This window comes from Tachysurus vachellii, chromosome 16 (assembly GCF_030014155.1).
Source record: "Tachysurus vachellii isolate PV-2020 chromosome 16, HZAU_Pvac_v1, whole genome shotgun sequence".
Classification (NCBI taxonomy): Eukaryota; Metazoa; Chordata; class Actinopteri; order Siluriformes; family Bagridae; genus Tachysurus; species Tachysurus vachellii.
In genome coordinates, this window is record NC_083475.1 from 2,770,645 (window position 1) to 2,789,971 (window position 19,327).

The following is a 19,327-nucleotide window of genomic DNA, read 5'->3' on the forward strand; positions in this document are numbered from 1 at the left end:
TTTAAGTGTGACTTTAGCAGTGACAATAACAGTGAGGAGACATTACCTGTGTAGAAGTGATGAGTCTCCATCTTTAAACACAGGAGGATGATTCATAGACCAGTCACTCTTCATGGAGATACAGCTGTGTGTTGGTGATTCTGATCTCTTTCTCTGGAGTTTACTGTACAACATTATACACAGTCCTTTAGTCATACACTCTTTATTTTACTTACAGTAAACCTCCATTTATGTCTGACTTTAGCAGTGACATTAACAGTGAGGAGATGTTACCTTTGTAGAAGTGATGAGTCTCCATCTTTAAACCTCACAGGAGAATCCATAGACCAGTCACTCTTTATGGAGATACAGCTGAGTGTTGGTGATTCTGATCTCTTTTTCTTGAGTTTACTGTACAACATTATACACAGTCCTTTAATCATTTATATAAACTCTTTATTTTACTTACATTAAACAATACATTTTTACTTTTACTTTTAATCTTTATTTTTAGTGACTGTTAGATGTGTATAGTTATATACTGTAATAGTAAAACATTTGGTTAAATCATTTCATATTTCCTAATAATAATTTAGATGTGAATATTTAATGACTAGAACACAAGGATGTTGTAGATTACCAGTTGTTTGATGGTGTAGAAACATTATCTGTGTCCAGATCAGGAGTCTCCATCTTTAAATATACTGAAGAGTACTGAAGAGTCTGATCTATTCTGATAGAATGGATCACACTCCTAGAAAACACACAAACAAATGTGCAATTAAATTAGTACATGAATCTTTTTCCTTAAAAATGGCTTCATAGATTTAATTAAAAGAAATTATTAGTTTATGTAACACAGTGAGTGAGTTGTTTATCGCACTAGAAATGTTGCAGAGTTAAAATGGTTGAACTCAATGTGCACCTTGTATTATCCAGTGAATAAGTGTTGTAAACAGGAGTTGATGATTATGGTAATTCTGTTGTATAACCAGTGGATCATGTGAACACGTTCGTGTGAAATCTCACACGAGGTAAAGAGTGAGACTCTCTCACACACACACTCACAGTGTGTATTTTACGTTTAGCTTCCATGTCCCAGATTGTGTTGAATGTGGAAACAATCCATGGATCCAAATTTCTCAACATAAAAGACATAATTCCCATGCAGGCATGTGCTTCAGAGGGCAGCAACCCTGCCTGTGAGAGAGAAAACTGAAGATACCCTGCCTGTGTGAGGCAGAACTAGAAGGTGCAGGGTCCTTCTACATGAAGAACTACCAAGTGATTGAGAATCTCTACAAAAAGTGACTAATAGAATATAAATAAATGTACATAATATGTTACTTAATTAATAGGCCTTTATAATTAAGTTTGTTCTTATGGTTATTGGGAAAATCAGATAAATGAAATGTTTAATTAGTATAATAGGGTTAGTTTATTATCAATTTGTGATGCAATATGTTTGGCACTTCACTATGACTGAATAATTGATCTGAATAATTGATTGACTGGATAATTGATCAATTTTATCAGCGTGTGGCTTGACTGTAGTGATTTAGTTTTTACTATTGACAATCTCCAAATAAAACTTTAACAAACCTCAAAAGGTTTAAAATAAGCAAGGTTTTTTTTTGCTATAATGTGTTGTGATCTTAATTTTAATAGGTGTGTGCTTAAAGGGAACAGAAATGTACCCATTAAGCACCTTTTTTATTTAATGAATTGTGTCTTCATTTAAATACTTTATTCTTTTGAAATAAAGTTACATATTATTGTCTGAGAGATTAATATTTTATTTAACATAATTTTTAATAATGAACTAAACTAAACAGAATATCTTGAAGGAGATTTGGTGAGCTTAACAGGTATGTTTACCCTAATATCACTATTTAGGTATTAAGATAATTCTTCTAACTATTTTTGTTTTATTTTATAACCAAAAAAACTCCAAGAAGGGAGTAACAACCTAAAGAGACCCTACACAGAATGATATTTATTTGTTTGTTTATTTATTTATTTATTACAGGGACAATGCATATTAATAAACATTTCTGTCAATATGCCAGAGTTAGCCAGATGGCTATTTTTCACCTGTAGTCCCTAGACAGATGGTAATAGTCACCCTAAAAAAGATAAAAGTAAATAAAAGTACATATTGAAATAACAATAAAGCTACAATACATTTAATAAAAGTACTACTGTAAGTATTAGCTATGATGTAAATTAGAAACACAAGACACCAGCAATCAAACAACATGAACACACACACAATAAACAAAAAACCATCAGGGGGCAACACGAGCAGGTCAAAAACTAAGCTAATGTTGACAGCTCTGGTTAATAACGAACCACTTCTTTAACTGGATCTTAAATGTACTATATGTGTTCAGGTTTCTGATGTTTATGGGGTAAGGTTCCACCAAGTAGCAGCTCGAACAGAAAAAGCGGTTTGGCCAAATACACTTTTCCTAAAGGGAATGATGCAATCTCCCCTCACTGCACCTCTGGTTCTACAATGATCAGCTGTTCAGATGTTGACAAACTGATGGAGGGGAGGGGATGATAAACCATGAATAATTTTATAAACAAGACATAGATTTGAGAATTTTACCATGTTTTCCCAGCTGAGTAATCTATATTTTTGTAATATTGGACAATAATGAGAAATGTTTGATTTTTTATCCAGAATTTTTACAGTTCGTTTGTAAAGTGATTGAAGTGGTTTCAGAGTTGTAACACTAGCCTGTGACCAAACGGCAAACAGTAAGAGATATGTGAAAAAATCATAAAGTGCATGGCGAATTGATGGCGAATGTGTCTGAAGTTACTGAGGTTGAATTTAATTATATTACAGACCTTTTTTACATGCGATTTAAAAGACAACTTTGAATCAATTAAAATCCCCCAATATTTGTACTCTGACACAATCTGTAGCCTTTCCCCTGACACAAAAACATCTGGCTCAACACTGAACTTATTGTTGGACTTGGTGAAAAACATTGCTACTGTTTTTGATGTATTTAACTGCAGGCAAGAATGTTTCAGCCAATCTGTAATATTAACCATAGAGTTAGTGATTTTCGCAGCTACCTGAGCAATATTACTACATGAACATAGACTACAGTGTCATCAGCATACATTTGCACAGAAACATCTGAACAGACAGATGGTAGGTCATTTATATAAAGTGAGAACAACAAAGGTCCTAAAATTGATCCTTGAGGAAGACCAGTAGATAGACTGAGAGCTGCTGATTTAAATGACTGGACTCTGACATGTTGGGAACAGGCAGTGAGGTAAGAATCGATCCATTTAATAGCATTTGAGGAAAAATTAAAACTGCATAATTTTGTCAGCAAGACTTTATGATTGACAGTGTCGAAAGCCTTCTTAAGATCCAGGAACACAGCTCCAACCACCCCACCTCGATCCAACAACGCTCTAATATTTTCGGTAAAGAAGCAAGTAGCAGTTTCGGTTGAATAATTGGCTCTAAAGCCAAACTGCATAGGGTGGAGAGCATAGGGTGTGGTATTTAGATGGTTAATAATTTGTTTTGCTATCAGTTTCTCTGCAATCTTAGACACAGTAGGCAAAATGCTGATAGGTCTGTAATTTAACATAGAATGAGGGTCTCCACGGCTAATGGAGCATTTTGATTGAGCCAGGTTTCAGATAGCATAAAAAGTCCAGGTTTGAATCCATTAACAAATGCTGTATTTGCTCACTTTTAGACATTATGCTTCTAATGTTTAGATGACCACCTAAAAGGCCCTTTGGTTTAGCCTTAGGGTCCCACACTGTTCGTGAATGATTGACAGTCTGAAACACCTCACATTTCCTGTTCTTTGCAATCCCTAGATTTAGCTGGTTCCTGTTTACATTCTGCATCACTACGGGGACACGTGAAGTGCCCACCGTTAAAGTAGTCATAGAACCCCCGGGTCTAGCCAGCCCAACATGCACCCCATGCCCAGACAAAACACCGGATCCACCCGACGTCACTGTGAAGCCATCGCTCCTCAGACTCGTCCCCCATGATGCCCAATATCTAGTGGTTATTTTTAGAAAATGTTTTTTTTTTAACTATTAGTGTTTTTATACAGGAATTCAGCATTAACAGTGCAATGCTATAGTTAATTTTTATTTTATTTTATTTTATTTACTTATTTATTTATTTAGCACTTTGGACTTTTTTATCTGACACTATTTTATAATGCAGTCAGTCTTAAAAAGCATTTCACTGCTGAGTTAAAATTTAAATTTTACTTCAATTTGTGTCCAAATAGTTATTTATAAACTAATCTAAGAAGAATCAATCTAATTAACTAAGCAAAGCTCAATGACTCTATTAAATGTTAGCTAGAGTAAATTAGCTCTTAGTTAATCTCTTTATCTTTAATGCATGGTCTGGAAACCAAACATTGTTATCCAGGCCTTACGCCAGCTGATTTCACCTGGTAAAGAGGAGACTGAAGGAGAAAACCCCCAAAAACAAACACGTGAAGGAAGCTGCATGTGCCTGTGTTCAGTAGTGTCCTGCTTTGTTCAGTTTTTTTATTTATCACTCTATATTATTTAACACTCATTTTATCAGCAACAGGTTTCAGAAAAAAAAGACTCTTGTTTTACTTCATTTGCGGTTTAATTTGTTTTTTACAAAAAAGGTTACATTTATTTATTTATTTATTTATTTATTTAGTTAGTTAGTACTTGTGATTCCTGATGATATTTTTTGTTGTTTTTCCTTCCTGGAATTTGAAACCAGACTCAAATAAAGATGATTTTACTCAATACTATAACTCACCTTTAGTAAAGTCCTTGTTCTGAGACATTATTGTCACCATTTCTGCCGCATTAAAGATGTTTAACTTGCCTGAACGCTTCCTAAAATGGAGTCGAGACATAGAGAGAGGCCTACTTTTACTTTTGAAAAATATATATTAAGAGTCATGTGTTGTTTCGGGATGAGTCGACTCTTTGAGTCGGCTCCTTTGGTGATTCGAAGGGAACTGAAAAACTAACGATGAGTAGTTCGATGAGAAGTTCTTTCATAAACATACTGATATGAATTCAACACAAAATATCTACTGAAAAATTTAACGCACAATGTGTTGCTAGTAAATATATTATTATTATTATTATTATTATTATTATTATTATTATTATTATTATTATTATTATTATTATTATTATTATTTTAGATATGTCCAACAATGGTGTATAACTGTTTAAATGTTAATATAGAAATTATTTATTATATAAATAATTTAATAAATATTATTATTTTCTTTTATTTACATGATATTTTTTATATTTTATAATATATAAAATTTATAATATATAATATTACAACTATCAGATTTAATTGTAGTAAACATTAGTCTTTTTAATGCTTACTTTGCAGATACTTTACAATTCAGAAAACAAACCATTTTTATTTTTCATGCTCATTGATGCATTAATTCATGCAACATAGAATGTTTTAAGTGCTTTTTTTTCATTTGTGCTCTGGAACTATTTTGTATTTTGTAATCCTAAGAAATAAAGACTAAAACTATTAAAAAGTCAGTTATAATGTTTCAGTTTGATCATTTGTCATCTTTAACAAAGTTAAGATTTTTTTCCGATACAATCAATTTGAGTCTCAAATCAGTTCTCCTTCAACTTTCTTACCTTGTTCAGACCAGAGGAGTCCTTTTTCACTATATGTGTCAGTAGAAGAAAAATCTGAACACATCTTACACAATGCCCTGATTACCAACAGAAATGGTAAACTAACCAACATAATGGTCTTCTTAAAGTCCTATTTTCTCATGAGAAAATAAGTGGCAGATACAACACATGAGAGGTCAATGGTTCACACCTTGTCACATAGTCTCACTGTTGTCTTTACAAATGACTCAAGTTTATGTCAGTGGTTAATGTTATGCCAGTTTGAACTTTCATCTCTAGTTTTGTTTCATTATTAACACATCTACTGTATCTGTGTTTAGGTATAGTTACAGTCGATGCTACAGGAATATGCAGTTCTTAAACTGTAAATATATGTAGAAAAGGTTTTTACCTTCACTATAAATATTTAAAATTTTAATTCAAATTATTGCTAATTGTATTTATTTTTTCTGCATTAAATTGTATTAAACAAGAAAAATATCTTGTTTAATATCATTTCTGAATCTGGACATTTTAAGTAGTATAAAAAGGATCAGCAAATACAACCCCAAATCAGAAAAAGTTGGGACAGTATGAAAAACACAAATAAAAAAGAAAGTAGTGATTTCTAAATTTTACATGGATTTCATTGCAGACAATGTGAACACAAAATATTTCATGTTTTGTCTGGTCAGCTTAATTTCATTTGTAAATATACATCCTTTTCTGTCATTCAGACCTGCAACACATTCCAAAAAAAGGTTGGGACAGGAGCAACTTAGGGCCAGTAATCAGACAAAATTGGTTAAATAATGATGTGATTTGAAACAGGTGATGTCAACAGGTGATTGTAAGTAAGTAAGTAAGTAAGTAAGTAAGTAAGTAAGTAAGTAAAGTTTATTTATATAGCACCTTTCACAGATAAAATCACAAAGTGCTTTACAAAATTTTAGTCAATAAGTCTAGTCCTTCAAGGAATGTGGAGGAATTTCACTGCGTAAAGGACAAGGGCGCAAGCCTAAGCTGAACAACCGTGATCTCCGATCCCTCAAGCGACACTGAATCAAGAATCATCATTCATCTATAAGCGATATCACCACATGGGCTCAGGACTATTTTGGCAAACCTTTGTCAAGTGCCACAATACGTAGTTACATCCACAAATGGCAGTTAAAACTGTACTGTGCCAAAAGAAAGCCCTATGATAACAGTGTCCAGAAGCGCCGTCGACTTCTCTGGGCTCAGAGGCATCGGGGATGGACCGTCACACAGTAGAAACGTGTACTGTGGTCAGACGAATCAGTATTTCAGGTATTTTTGGGGAGAAATGGACGCCGTGTGATCCGGACCAAAGAAGAAAAGGATTATCCAGATCCTTACCAACAACAAGTCCAAAAGCCAGGGTCTGTCATGGTATGAGGTTGTGTCAGTGCCCTTGGCAAAGGTAACTTGCACTTCTGTGATGGCACCATTAATGCTGAAAAGTACATAGAGATTTTGGAGCACAATATGCTGCCATCAAGAAGATATCTTTTCCAAAGACGTCCATGCATATTTCAACAAGATAATGCAAAACCACATTCTGCACACAGATACAAAGTCTTGGCTGCGGAGGAAGAGGATACAGGTACTTGACTGGCTAGCCTGCAGTCCCGACCTGTCTCCAATAGAGAATGTGTGGCGCATTTTGAAGCCCAAAAGAGAGTTTTACCAGATGGGAGAGAGAGTAGTGATTGGAGCAGACTTCAACAGGCATGTTGGTGGGGGAGGTTTTGCGTTAAAAAAGAAACCTAGAAGGACAGATGGTAGTTGACTTTGCAGATGGAAATGGCTGTAGTTAACAATTATTTCAAGAAGAAGATAGTGTTACATATAAGAGTGGAGGTAGAAGTATGCAGGTAGACTACATTCAATATAGACAAGGCAATCTGAGAGAGATTAGTCACTGCAACATGGTGGTAGGAGAGAGTGTAGCCAGACAGTATCAGATAGTGTAGGATGGTCAGGAAGAAGAGCAGAGGAAAGATAGAAAAGAAGACCAAGTGGTGGAAGTTGAACAAGGAGGAATGTTGTGAGGAATTCAGACAGAAGCTGAGACAGGCAGTGTTGTGAGGAATTCAGACAGAAGCTGAGACAGGCTGTGGGTTGTGAGGAAAGGCTAAGAAAGGAAGTGGATATTTGTGAGCAGCAGTATGGCTTCATGCCCAGAAAGAGCACTACTGATGCAATTTTTGATTTGAGAATGTTAATGGAGAAGTACAGAGATGGTCAGAGGGAGATGCACTTTGTCTTTGTGGATTTAGAGAAAGTGTGTGACAAGGTGCTGAGAGAGGAGCTATGGTACTGTATGAGGATGTCAGGAGTGGCAGAGAAGTACGTCAGATAAGTTCAGGATATGAATAAAAGGAGTACAGTATAACACCAGTGAGATGTGCTGTAGGTCAGACAGAGGTGTTTAAGGTGGAGGTGGGGCTACATATGGGGCTTTCATATGTTCCACCAAGTTTTACATAGTTTACAAGATATTTCTTCATTTTTTTTCATGGGTAGCAATAAAATATATTAGAATGTATTGGGGGGGCTGGCTCAAGTCACCTTACGCTCAGCTAGATTCTCAGTTTCTTATTACCTACAGACTAATACACTGTAGGTCTCTGTTTGTTTAGCTAGAGTGAACTGGAGTTCTGTTATGAGATGGGATTCAATCCTCACAATCTAGAAGCTTTATACATCTCTCTGTTCCTTGTGATATTCTTTTGATTCTATTAGAATATTCTCTGACTGTGTAAACAGACATCAAAATGTATCTTACCTACAGGAACTGCTACATCTGTTTCACTCAATATTTCATAGTTTTCAAGACATTTCTGAGCTTAGATGTAGGTTTACGGAAAATTAGATATGCAGTATTGTTTGGGATAAGAACTATTATGCTCCCTCATATGTCACTAAGCAGAGCAGAGGAAAAAAACAAACTATTTTCATATGTTTCATTGTCAAAGACATTTCTTCAATTTCTTTTTTATATTAGTACCACTTTGCCATTTTTTCACCAGCATCAATAATTAAATTCTTTATAAGTACACTCAAAAAAAATGAATCAAGGCTGTTGTTGGTTCAGAGAATGTAAATAAATTTTAATTATATAATTATCTTAAGTTTGTGCATTAAAATTAGAATATTTGTTTTGACAAAATTATAAAAATTAATTTTCAAATTTTCACAATTCACTTATGTTAAATGAATAAAATAAAGTTGTGCTGCTTCTGCAGCACTGCACGTTGATCAGCAGATGGAGCTATATCTGCACATGCACAGATAGAACGCACATGGTTCAATTTTCTATTCTGATTAACGCCATTTTGTGCAGTTTGTTTTGTGTTTATGAAGAGACACAGGTAGTGATGGTGAAGTGAAGCTTTCTTGAAGCAGTGAAGCTTTCAACCCAATTGTTTCGGAAAAAGATTCATTACTCAAAGCTTTTCAAATCAGAGCTCGATGAGGACCTCTGCTGGTGAAAGCTAGTGATGTTACCAGTGACACCGAAGCTCCGAGGCGTGTCAAAAAAATTAACCGATTTTCATTGAAGCTTTGTATGGAAGCTTGATTCGTTCTGGCAAAATCACGTGACCAATGACGTCCGAAGCTCCGTTTCACACACCCACGTGACATCTTCGTTATCTGATTCAAAGGTTTAAAATCGTGTGCAACACGCGGCACGCCCTCGTGTGTTGTATTGGAGTATTACATGGAATCTATTACTGTATAGCAAGTTTAGGAGAGCTTATTGTTGTGAGTTGTCAATGGAGCCTGTTGCAAAAAGATCTGAAATGTGGGAACACTTTCATTTGATTTCGCCCAATAAGGTGGATATATATGGTTTTGTTGTGAGGCCTATATTTATAACTTAAATCTCACTCATCATTGGGCAATTATACGATTCAATGTAACATTTCATGTCATATATTTTGTCATATAACTTTGTAATAATTATTATAAGTAATTTACAGGTTTTGCACTTACAATCTGGCTTAGGAGATGTTTATTTAACATCTATAGAATGAGTCAGACTGTCAGTAGGTACTTTTTGTCTTCACCCTGGGAAACTGATTGCTCAATCAGATTAAAGAGCCAAAATGTGCACACCTCAATCAATCCAAATGAACTTTTTGAGCGGGAGGATGTAGATCTGGTAAAAAGGAAACAAATATTTGAATTGGTTTGCAAGGTCTTAAGGTAAATTCAATATGATGTGTACTTTCTAGAATTTGCAGTCAGATTGTATTTGTCCGGATTGACAGTCCGTAAGCTTTTCTACCACAGGAGAGTCTTTATGGCAGAGGAATTTGTACTTTCCCGTTCTTTAATAATTTGACAAGCTGTTTTTTGACAAACTGTTTAATCAGAGGAATAAAACACATGGGGAAGTGCTGTTATTAGAAAATAATCAAGTTTATTAAGTGACTGCTATTTTTCTAAATGGTTTTCTGATTGTTCCATTGTGTACAATACATTGTGTTTTAAGAAGGATTCATGGTTGTGCTCTTGTCTCACAAGAATTCTTATTCTTTCACACAGGTCATTGGGAGCGTGATTGCTTTTGGAATTCGGTATCATTTGGTTCAACTCTTCCATGATGTCTAGCAGCAAGCGAAGAGAATGCATAGGAGCAAGAAGAAAATTCCAGTTCCTTACTTAAAAAAAAAAAAAGCATTAACAGTTATGATGGTTTAAAAGCCTGTTTCTGTTTACCACCTACACATGGATTATGGATTTCGTTTACTACAGTCTTAAGTTCTGTGTGTCAGAAAACGGACTCTGAAAGAATGTATTCTGTAGAAACTTGCCTAATTAAAGAAAGGACAAGGAGTTGAGTTTAAGGCATTGAAGCAAAAGTCATTCTTTACATTTCTATTCCTGCAATCATTTTATTAGCTTAACAGGAAGATCTTGATTTTATTACCTTTTTGCATTCTGATTGTCCAACCAAATTCTTCTTACTTCTGTAAAAATCTCCCTCGAATGGAAGTAGAAGTGAGACTAAATATCAGTTACCACCCAAGACTGAGACATTATAATATGGTGTAGTTGGGAATTTGAATACTTTGGGTTTTATTCTGTGATCTTCTTTGTAGCTAATGAAATGCAGAGCAGCAGAAAGCTAAGTATAGTTTGGTGGTTAAGAGGTTATTCTCTTTTTCTGGTGTAAAATTTTGTGAAAACTGGCATTATTTTTTATGCAGATCTCTAGTTTACAAGTGTGTTTTCTGGCTGCATTACGAACACACACACACACACACACACACACACATATATATTTGTTTTGTTTTTGTTTTTAATTTCATAAATGATTTTATCCAGAACAGTAGTTTTTTTTGTCTACTTGTAAAAGATTATTATGCTAATGCAGAGTCTAGATTCATAAGGCACTTCCTAAAACACCAGCCGTTGCAAATAGACAGCCCATGTAAAGAAAATCTGTTTAATGAAATGTACAGTATATAGCAATGCTAGCAGTAAAAAAAGAAATTAAATCAGATCAATATTTGGTGTGATCCTAGCATATAGGTGAACCTGGTGCATTTCTTCTAAGGGGTTTCGTGTGGTGATGTTATTATATGAAGAATCGTCCAAAAGTGGACCAATGAAGATGACAGAATGTGTGGGGAATGAAGGCTAACCAGTCTGGACTGAAGCCACAGAGCAGCTACTAAAGCACAAACTGCTGAAGAAGATGAAAAGAAAAATGCTGTCTATGATGGAAAGGAACAGGGTTTTGTTGGTTTTAATGGCCTTGACCTTTTCCAAATATCACTGTTTTAAATGTGGACAGCTACACAAAGCCAATGGAGATCCCTTTTTTGACTCATATTTCCAAGATCAGGAAGTAAAAAAGAAATACACAAATGGTTTAGAGAACACATGGATGTTTTTATTAGCCCATGTGACAGATAATCCTTTCTATCCTTTACTTCTTCTTGTCATGAAACACACACACTAACTGTTGACTAGTATTTAGAGGTCAAATAAGGTTATTTTTTTTTGTAGTAAGCTTAAATGTGGCTATTTTTATATTTAGCTGATTATATACATTACAGTTGTATTCTCTCATTATATCTATTCCCCAACGTGAGTAGATAAAGATTAGTAGGCTTACAGAGTTTAATGTATCTTAATTGGCTCTTAGTCATGCTCTATTTCTTACTGTCTTACTTTCTTACTCTAATCTCACAGCACCTTACTTGATCTTTCTGATCGATATATTACCACATTTGGGTACAGACTGACAGGAAGGAAGGATTAGCTATTCGGATGGCAGAGAGTGGCAGAAATAATAAGCTGAGTAAATTTGGATAGAGAACGACAAATAATTTCTTTTATCACACCTTCATGCTCTCCTGATCAGTTTTACTTTTGCTGCTTGTGGGCTCATCCTTTGGGATGTCCACTTTAATGTCCATTTTAATTCCAGTTGTGGAGGTGAACAAAACGACATCAACGGGAATGACAACAGAAATGATAACAATGGACAAAGACCAAGGGAGTGGAAAGATATTTGATGTTAAGGTATCTAATTAATCAATTAATATTTCAAATTATGTCAGTGCAGATGTCTGAGCTTCTAATGTACTGTATATTAGTGTAGACCAGGATTGCTGGAAGGTGAGCAGACAGAAATATACTGGTCTGGGACAGCATTTATTTGTATAGGAGGATGTAGAGGATGCAGAGAGACTTGTAGCCCAGCAGCAACAACTCATGTCTTTCTTGAGTTGTTGCTGCTGGGCTACAAGTCTCTCTGCAGTGGTATATATTACTGTATTATATTAAAGCACTGTTGAAATCTATAATCTGATTGAAATGTATTGTTTCTATAATACAAATTTACACTGGCACATGCCTGGTAGATAGTCCACATACACAGAAGTCCATCCCAAGCTGTAACAAAGCTGCTGCCAGTTTTCATTTTTAAAAGCAGTTCACAAGCTGAACACATTTATAACAGGTTGCCTTAAAAATGATAAAATGACTCATTTAATTAGCACAATCAGATGTGGTGTGAGAATAATTGTATAAAACAATCTTTTCTGATAATATTGCAGAATATTGTTCTTTCTTTCACACACACACACTCCCCCCCACACACACCTACTGTACACATTCTTTCTCTTTCTTACACACACACACACAATCTCCCCAACAGGAACAAATGTCCCTACCATAAGCAGTCCTACAACAAATGGTCCTGCCATAAAACACCTCTGCCATAAACATTCTACTGTATGTGTTATAAGCCATGGGAACTAAGGGGAGTGTGGGTGCACGTGCCTGATAAGAGCTGACTTTATTGGGGTGACAGATGAACACAGATGCACACACATACCAACACACACTACAGCCTCCCTCTTCTTGCACGACTATATATTCCTGTTTTACCTAATAAACTTTGGAATTTCTCTTTGAAAGACTTTGACTCGGTGTGTTTCATCGAGACATGCCCAGGCACTTGTGGAGAACGAAAATCGAGCAGAGGTTCGAGAGGCTGAATTTAGTTTATCCTGCACCAAGAGCAGATGAAAGAGAGGTTATCCTGTCCCATGCGGCAGATGAGAATTCCTTACATGTGGTATATATGTGCTGACAGCGTGGTAGTTTTTGAGATGTAGGGTTGATCAACCATGTGTAATTCAGTAAGCAGTTTGCTCTGTGATATAGTTTACAGGATACTTTTGTGCTTGTCAGCCACTATGTGCTCAAAATACCTGTTTTTGGACAAATGTAACATGTTCTTGTTTTGTATACATCATTTATGAACTCAAAACTTTCAACAGTGATCCTCTGAAGAACAGTTATCCATCCTGAAACACATCACAGTTATCTCCATCCCATGGATATGTGGGTAAATTTACCCAGATAGGAAAAGCTGGATCAGGTCAAACTCTACCCTCGTGGATTTTGGTTCTGTGACATAAAGTGTGCATGCCTCAGATACAGTATATGCTAAGGCTCTTAGAATCAGTGATGGGACTGCATTATGTTCTGCAGCATCTGGACAGACCAGGGACTGTGAGGATCCTGTTTGTGGACTTCAGCTCTGCCTTTAACACCATCATCCCATCACTCCTCCAGCCCAAATTAACCCAGCTCTCCGAGCCCTCCTCTGTCTGTCAGTGGATCACCAGTTTTCTGACAGACAGGCAGCAGCTAGTGCGACTGGGAAAACTCAAGGGCTGTGTCCACGGCTGTGTCCTCTCCCCACTGCTCTCCTCCCTGTACACAAATGACTGCACCTCAAATGACCCCTCTGTCAAGCTCCTGAAGTTTGCAGATGACACCACACGGATCGGCCTCATCCAGGACGGTGACGAATCTGCTTACAGACTGGAGGTTGAACGGCTGGCTGTCTGGTGTAGCCTTAACAACCTGGAGCTGATCATGCTCAAGACAGTGGAGATGATAGTGGACTTCAGGAGAAACCCCCCTGCTCTCCCCTCACTCACCATCATGGACAGCATTGTCACAGCAGTGGAGTCATTTAGATTCCTGGGAACCACAATCTCCCAGGACCTGAAGTGGGACATTCACATAGACTCCATTGTGAAAAAGGCCCAGCAGAGGTTGTACTTCCTTCGCCAGCTGAGGAAGTTCAACCTGCCACAGGATCTTCTGAAACAGTTCTACACTGACATTATTGAATCCATTCTCTGCACTTCAATTACTGTTTGGTTCAGCTCAGCTACCAAATGTGACCTCAGAAGACTACAGAGGGTAGTTCGGACTGCTGACTGAACCATTGGCACAACACTCCCCACTCTCCAAGATCTGTACTTCTCCAGAGTGAGCAAAAGGGCAAAGACAATCACTCTAGACCCCTCACATCCAGCACACTCCCTCTTTGAACTGTTGCCATCTGGTCGACACTGAGCACCAGAACGACCAGACATAGGAACAGTTTCTTCCCTCAGGCAATCCATCTGATGAACACTTAACACACATGGAACACACAACACTTCATTGCACATTTCACACCTGCACATTTGTAGTAGTAGTAGTAGCCTTTATTGTCACTGGTCACAGGTACCGTGAAATTAGCCATCAACCTGTCCATACATACAATACATACAATATGACAAGGGAGGGACAGGACAGGAAGACAGGGTATTGGAAAGAAATACAGCATAACATGACGGAAGAGAGGAGAAAAAAAACCCAGACTATGCTCCTATGGGGAGTACATTGTGGGAACAGGAAAAAACACCTCAGCAACATAAGCACATAATCAGTATGCCATGAAAAACACATGACTTGCAACAGGGGAGGGGAGCTGGGGGGTGGAAGTAATACAGCACAGGCAAGCAGCCATCCGGGCCTGCTGCCATTCTCTGCGCTGGTCTCAGACCCGCTTGTCAGACTGGCGGTACAAAGCGGCGAAGGCATGGGATGGGGGTGGGGTGTGAACGCATATCTTTTGTATATGTGCGTGTGTGTGTGTGTGTGTGTGTGTGTGTGTGTGTATGTAAAATTGTAGGCCTGGAGATCACTGCTCCTGGCATCAAATCTTGGTGCCTCAGTCCGCAAGATTGTCATAGCGATACACAGCAAATTGCCATGGAGACAACCTTGATTAGGTCCCAGAGAGAGTCAACAATTAGCAGGTGTCTGTGGAAGTGGGGGAAGGAAAGCAAGAGAGTCTCGCTGCAGTGCTCTTCCAAGGGAGTTGTTGTTCCCACAGCGGACTTGGTCGAGGCCAGTGCTTATTGAGGGGAGCCGAAAGCAGATAAGATCAGGATTGTTTGTACTTGGGGCGAGTAGACGCATTCCAATTTACACGACTACTATCTTAGTCCATTCTGGTCTCCAAATCGATCCATTTTCCTTTCCAAAGCCGTGAACTTCTCTGTGATGTTATCCATATTGCGGTTATTAGTCCCAGCCTCAGTGCTGACCGCTCTGCCCACTGCATCAATCATGACGGGCAGCCTTGGGAGGTGGACAGCTGTTACCGTTTTCTGATTCTCTCGAAAACCCAGGGCAATGCCTAATCCAATCAGCAGAACTCCTGTTATCACGGTTCCGAATAGGTAGATATCTTCAATGTCCTCCACGGAAAGAGGCACCAGACACACGACTCGCCACTTCTCCCATGCGTCCATCGTATAGCCAGCTGCGAACATTCTGGCAGGACAGTCAGGTTCCCCCGAACCCAATCTTCTCGTCGAGAAGATGGTGTCAATTGCGTTGAGAGACCAGTTTATCAAATCCATGATATTTTTAGTTTGGAGAGCAGTGCAGAGAGAGTCTCTCAATGTATAAGACAATAGATGAGACAAGAGAAGCAAAGCAGGGAAAGTAAAGAGGAGAAGAGGGAGAGAAAATGCGACCACCTTCGTTGAGAGCCAAACTCTCTTGTACTATGTTTACTTCAATTGCACATTTCATACTTGCACATCTGTACATACAAATTGTCTATACTGTTTACTTCAATTGTACATTTCACAATTGCACACTTGTACATACAAATTGTATACACTCACCTGCCACTTTATTAGGTACACCTGTCCAACTGCTCGTTAACGCAAATTTCTAATCAGCCAATCACATGGCAGCAACTCAATGCATTTAGGCATGTAGACATGGTCAAGACGATCTGCTGCAGTTCAAACCGAGCATCAGAATGGGGAAGAAAGGTGATTTAAGTGACTTTGAACGTGGCATGGTTGTTGGTGCCAGACGGGCTGGTCTGAGTATTTCAGAAACTGCTGATCTACTGGGATTTTCACGCACAACCATCTCTAGGGTTTACAGAGAATGGTCGGAAAAAGAGAAAATATCCAGTGAGCGGCAGTTCTGTGGGCGCAAATGCCTTGTTGATGCCAGAGGTCAGAGGAGGTTCGAGCTGATAGAAAGGCAAGACTGGTATGGCCAGACTGGTTCGAGCTGATAGAAAGGCAACAGTAACTCAAATAACCACTCGTTACAACCGAGGTATGCAGAAGAGCATCTCTGAATGCACAACACGTCGAACCTTGAGGCGGATGGGCTACAGCAGCAGAAGACCACACCGGTACTAGTAAGGTGTACCGAATAAAGTGGCCAGTGAGTGTATATTGTATGCTTCAATTGCACATTTTCACACTTGCACATCTGTACATACAAATTGCCTATATTTGTATATGTATATTCCAGTTGCACATTTCAACCTGTACATGTGTACATACAATTTTGCCTATATAGAATATGTCATATGTCATACACTGTGGAGCTTCTGTCACTAAAACAAATTCCTCGCATGCGAAAACATGCCTGGCAATAAATCTCTTTCTGCTTCTGATTCTGAGTGATACATACATCCACAAACACTCCTACAAAGGAAACAATAAGAACTTAATTTATTCACCAAATGGCTATCTGGATGCAGACTATATATAAATATTCAATACATGTAAACTCAGAAAAATTCTCTCTGAGAATCTCTGTGGTCTTAAACAATTTCATAAATCAACTGAATAATAAGTTAACAAACAGAATGCCAAAATATCTTCTAATGAATAGTTCTGCCTTCAGTTTTTGGGCCGAATAACACCAAAACATTCTATCCGAATAACACCAAAAAATGTTGAGATGGAAAATAATTTTTCCTAAAGACAGCTGCTACTACGTTTAGGTAAGGTGTGTAACAATGCTATGTACTACGTCTAAAAGACTATTCAACAATTCAAAGCAGTTTGTGGTAAATAGGTAATGCAGTTTATATACAATTTTAATAGCCAACTATTGCTTTAAATCCTGATTCCTAATTCTGGCAAGGATTAATCTTACTGACCAGCAGTGTTGTATAAAGTACTAGAAAGCAATACTTGAGTAAAAGTACAAGTATCGTACTAGAAAAAGACTTTGGTAGAAGTGAAAGTTACCTTTTAGAATATTACTCAAGTAAAAGTCAAAGTATCTGATATATACTGTACTTAAGTATCCAAAGTAATTTTCTGATATTTAATGTACTTAAGTATTTGAAGTAAAAGTAAAAAGTAAAATTTCAGTGATTTTCGGTGGGCATAAGAGCAGGGGCGGTTCTAGGATTTCATCTTTAGGGGTTTAGCCCTCAGTGAGAATTTAAAACAAGAAGAGTTGTATATTATATTATATGACTACATAGTAAGCCAAAAGTTATGGTATTATTAAATGGCTAAAGTGGACACCAAAATTTTATACATGATGTAATGATGCCAGTCTTGAATGAAATCAGTTCATGTATGTGTCCATTCTCTACAAACAGTTTGTCCAATGAATGCAGTCATTAATAAAAAAAAAATATTCACAAGACAAAGACCAAATCAATAAATGTTATTTTTATTTAGTATTGAATGGATTGTTTGCATTAATATTTTGTTTGTACAATCAACTCTGGTAATAAGAATAGTGACATTTCACTGCTTTTGGTTGCCATCTTTGCGACTTTCCGCGATTAACGTTATAAATAAACGCCTCCAGCTCTGACTGTGCGTACACGCTGCGCGTGCCTGTGCTTCTCCGTAGAGCGTTTGGAGCTGTGTAATGCAATCTAGAAGCAGTGATTCGCCAAACCTCCCTTATTGCAACAGTAATTATCCCTTATTGCTGTTTTTGTTCTGAACACTGATACAAAGAGTATTAGCAAAAAATGTAGCAAAAAAAAGCTACTAGAATACAATCTTAACATTCATTCATTCATTAATTTTCTACCGCTTATCCGAACTACCTCGGGTCACGGGGAGCCTGTGCCTATCTTAGGTGTCATCGGGCATCAAGGCAGGATACACCCTGGATGGAGTGCCAACCCATCGCAGGGCACAATCTTAACATAGATTTTTTTTTTTTTACCATAAAACTTTCCTCTACATATATGCCCTTTTGTGAATAATATGAGAATAGATTGCTATGCAACTGTTTTTTCCAGTTGTTTGATTAAGATATAATATTGAAATATTTATGGTGTCATTAAATGTGCTTTAAAAAAAGAACTGCTTTGAAATAACAGTAGCATCTTTAAAGCAGGAAGCACTGAGGAGAGAGAATTTTGTTCCAGAGCTATCAAAGGGGGTTTTTACACCTGGTCACTTGATGAGTTTTCTGTGATTGGATAGCTATTTGATCGTAAAAAGACAAGGTCTAAATGCCCTCCGAAACGGTTTCGAGACGGATATAAATCCGATCGCTCAAACCACTTCAGGAGGTGGTCTGGGACGCATTTCAGATGAAACTGGACAGGTGTAAATGAATGTGGTTGTTCAAGCCACATACGTCAGCGCTATCTTTCACCCAGGTGTCTCGTTGTGTCTTAAAATGCACTGCTGCCACCAGCAAAAATGCAGCAAATAGTAAATGCTGTTTTTGTAGCAACTGCATACACCAAAGCGCGTTCCATTACCCCGGAAATGAGGTAAAATATATTTGCATTTTGGGTGGGAGTAGAAAGATCGGATTGGTATGCGATTCGCCAAGATGCATTTATGTGGCCTAATGTAAATGGAACAGTTTTAACAAATCAGATAGCTATCGGATCAGAGAAAACACATGAAGTGACCAGGTGTAAAAAGGCCCAAACTGAACACATGCCACTTGCAGTAGACCTACTTGTCACCCAGGTAAATAGCTGGCATAGATACAACTTTCTGCAGTGCTTCACATTGCCAATGTAGTTCCTTGCTAG

The 19,327-nt window shown here is 37.4% G+C and overlaps 2 protein-coding genes across 2 annotated transcripts in view; one reads left to right on the forward strand and one right to left on the reverse strand.

The window, feature by feature from the left end:
* Window positions 1-5,848, reverse strand: part of LOC132858821 (NACHT, LRR and PYD domains-containing protein 12-like) — a 301,006-nt gene extending 295,158 nt beyond the window's left edge. The window contains exons 1-4 of the mRNA XM_060889313.1: window positions 5,659-5,848; window positions 620-733; window positions 274-390; window positions 47-163 (exon numbers count right to left, since the gene is read on the reverse strand). Coding sequence (XP_060745296.1) covers window positions 47-163; window positions 274-390; window positions 620-672 — 287 coding nt within the window. The 5' untranslated portion in view covers window positions 673-733; window positions 5,659-5,848. The remainder of the gene's footprint in view (window positions 1-46; window positions 164-273; window positions 391-619; window positions 734-5,658) is intronic.
* The window catches only part of LOC132858895 (uncharacterized), a 338,173-nt gene that overhangs the window by 38,627 nt on the left and 280,219 nt on the right, over window positions 1-19,327 (forward strand). The window lies entirely within an intron of this gene.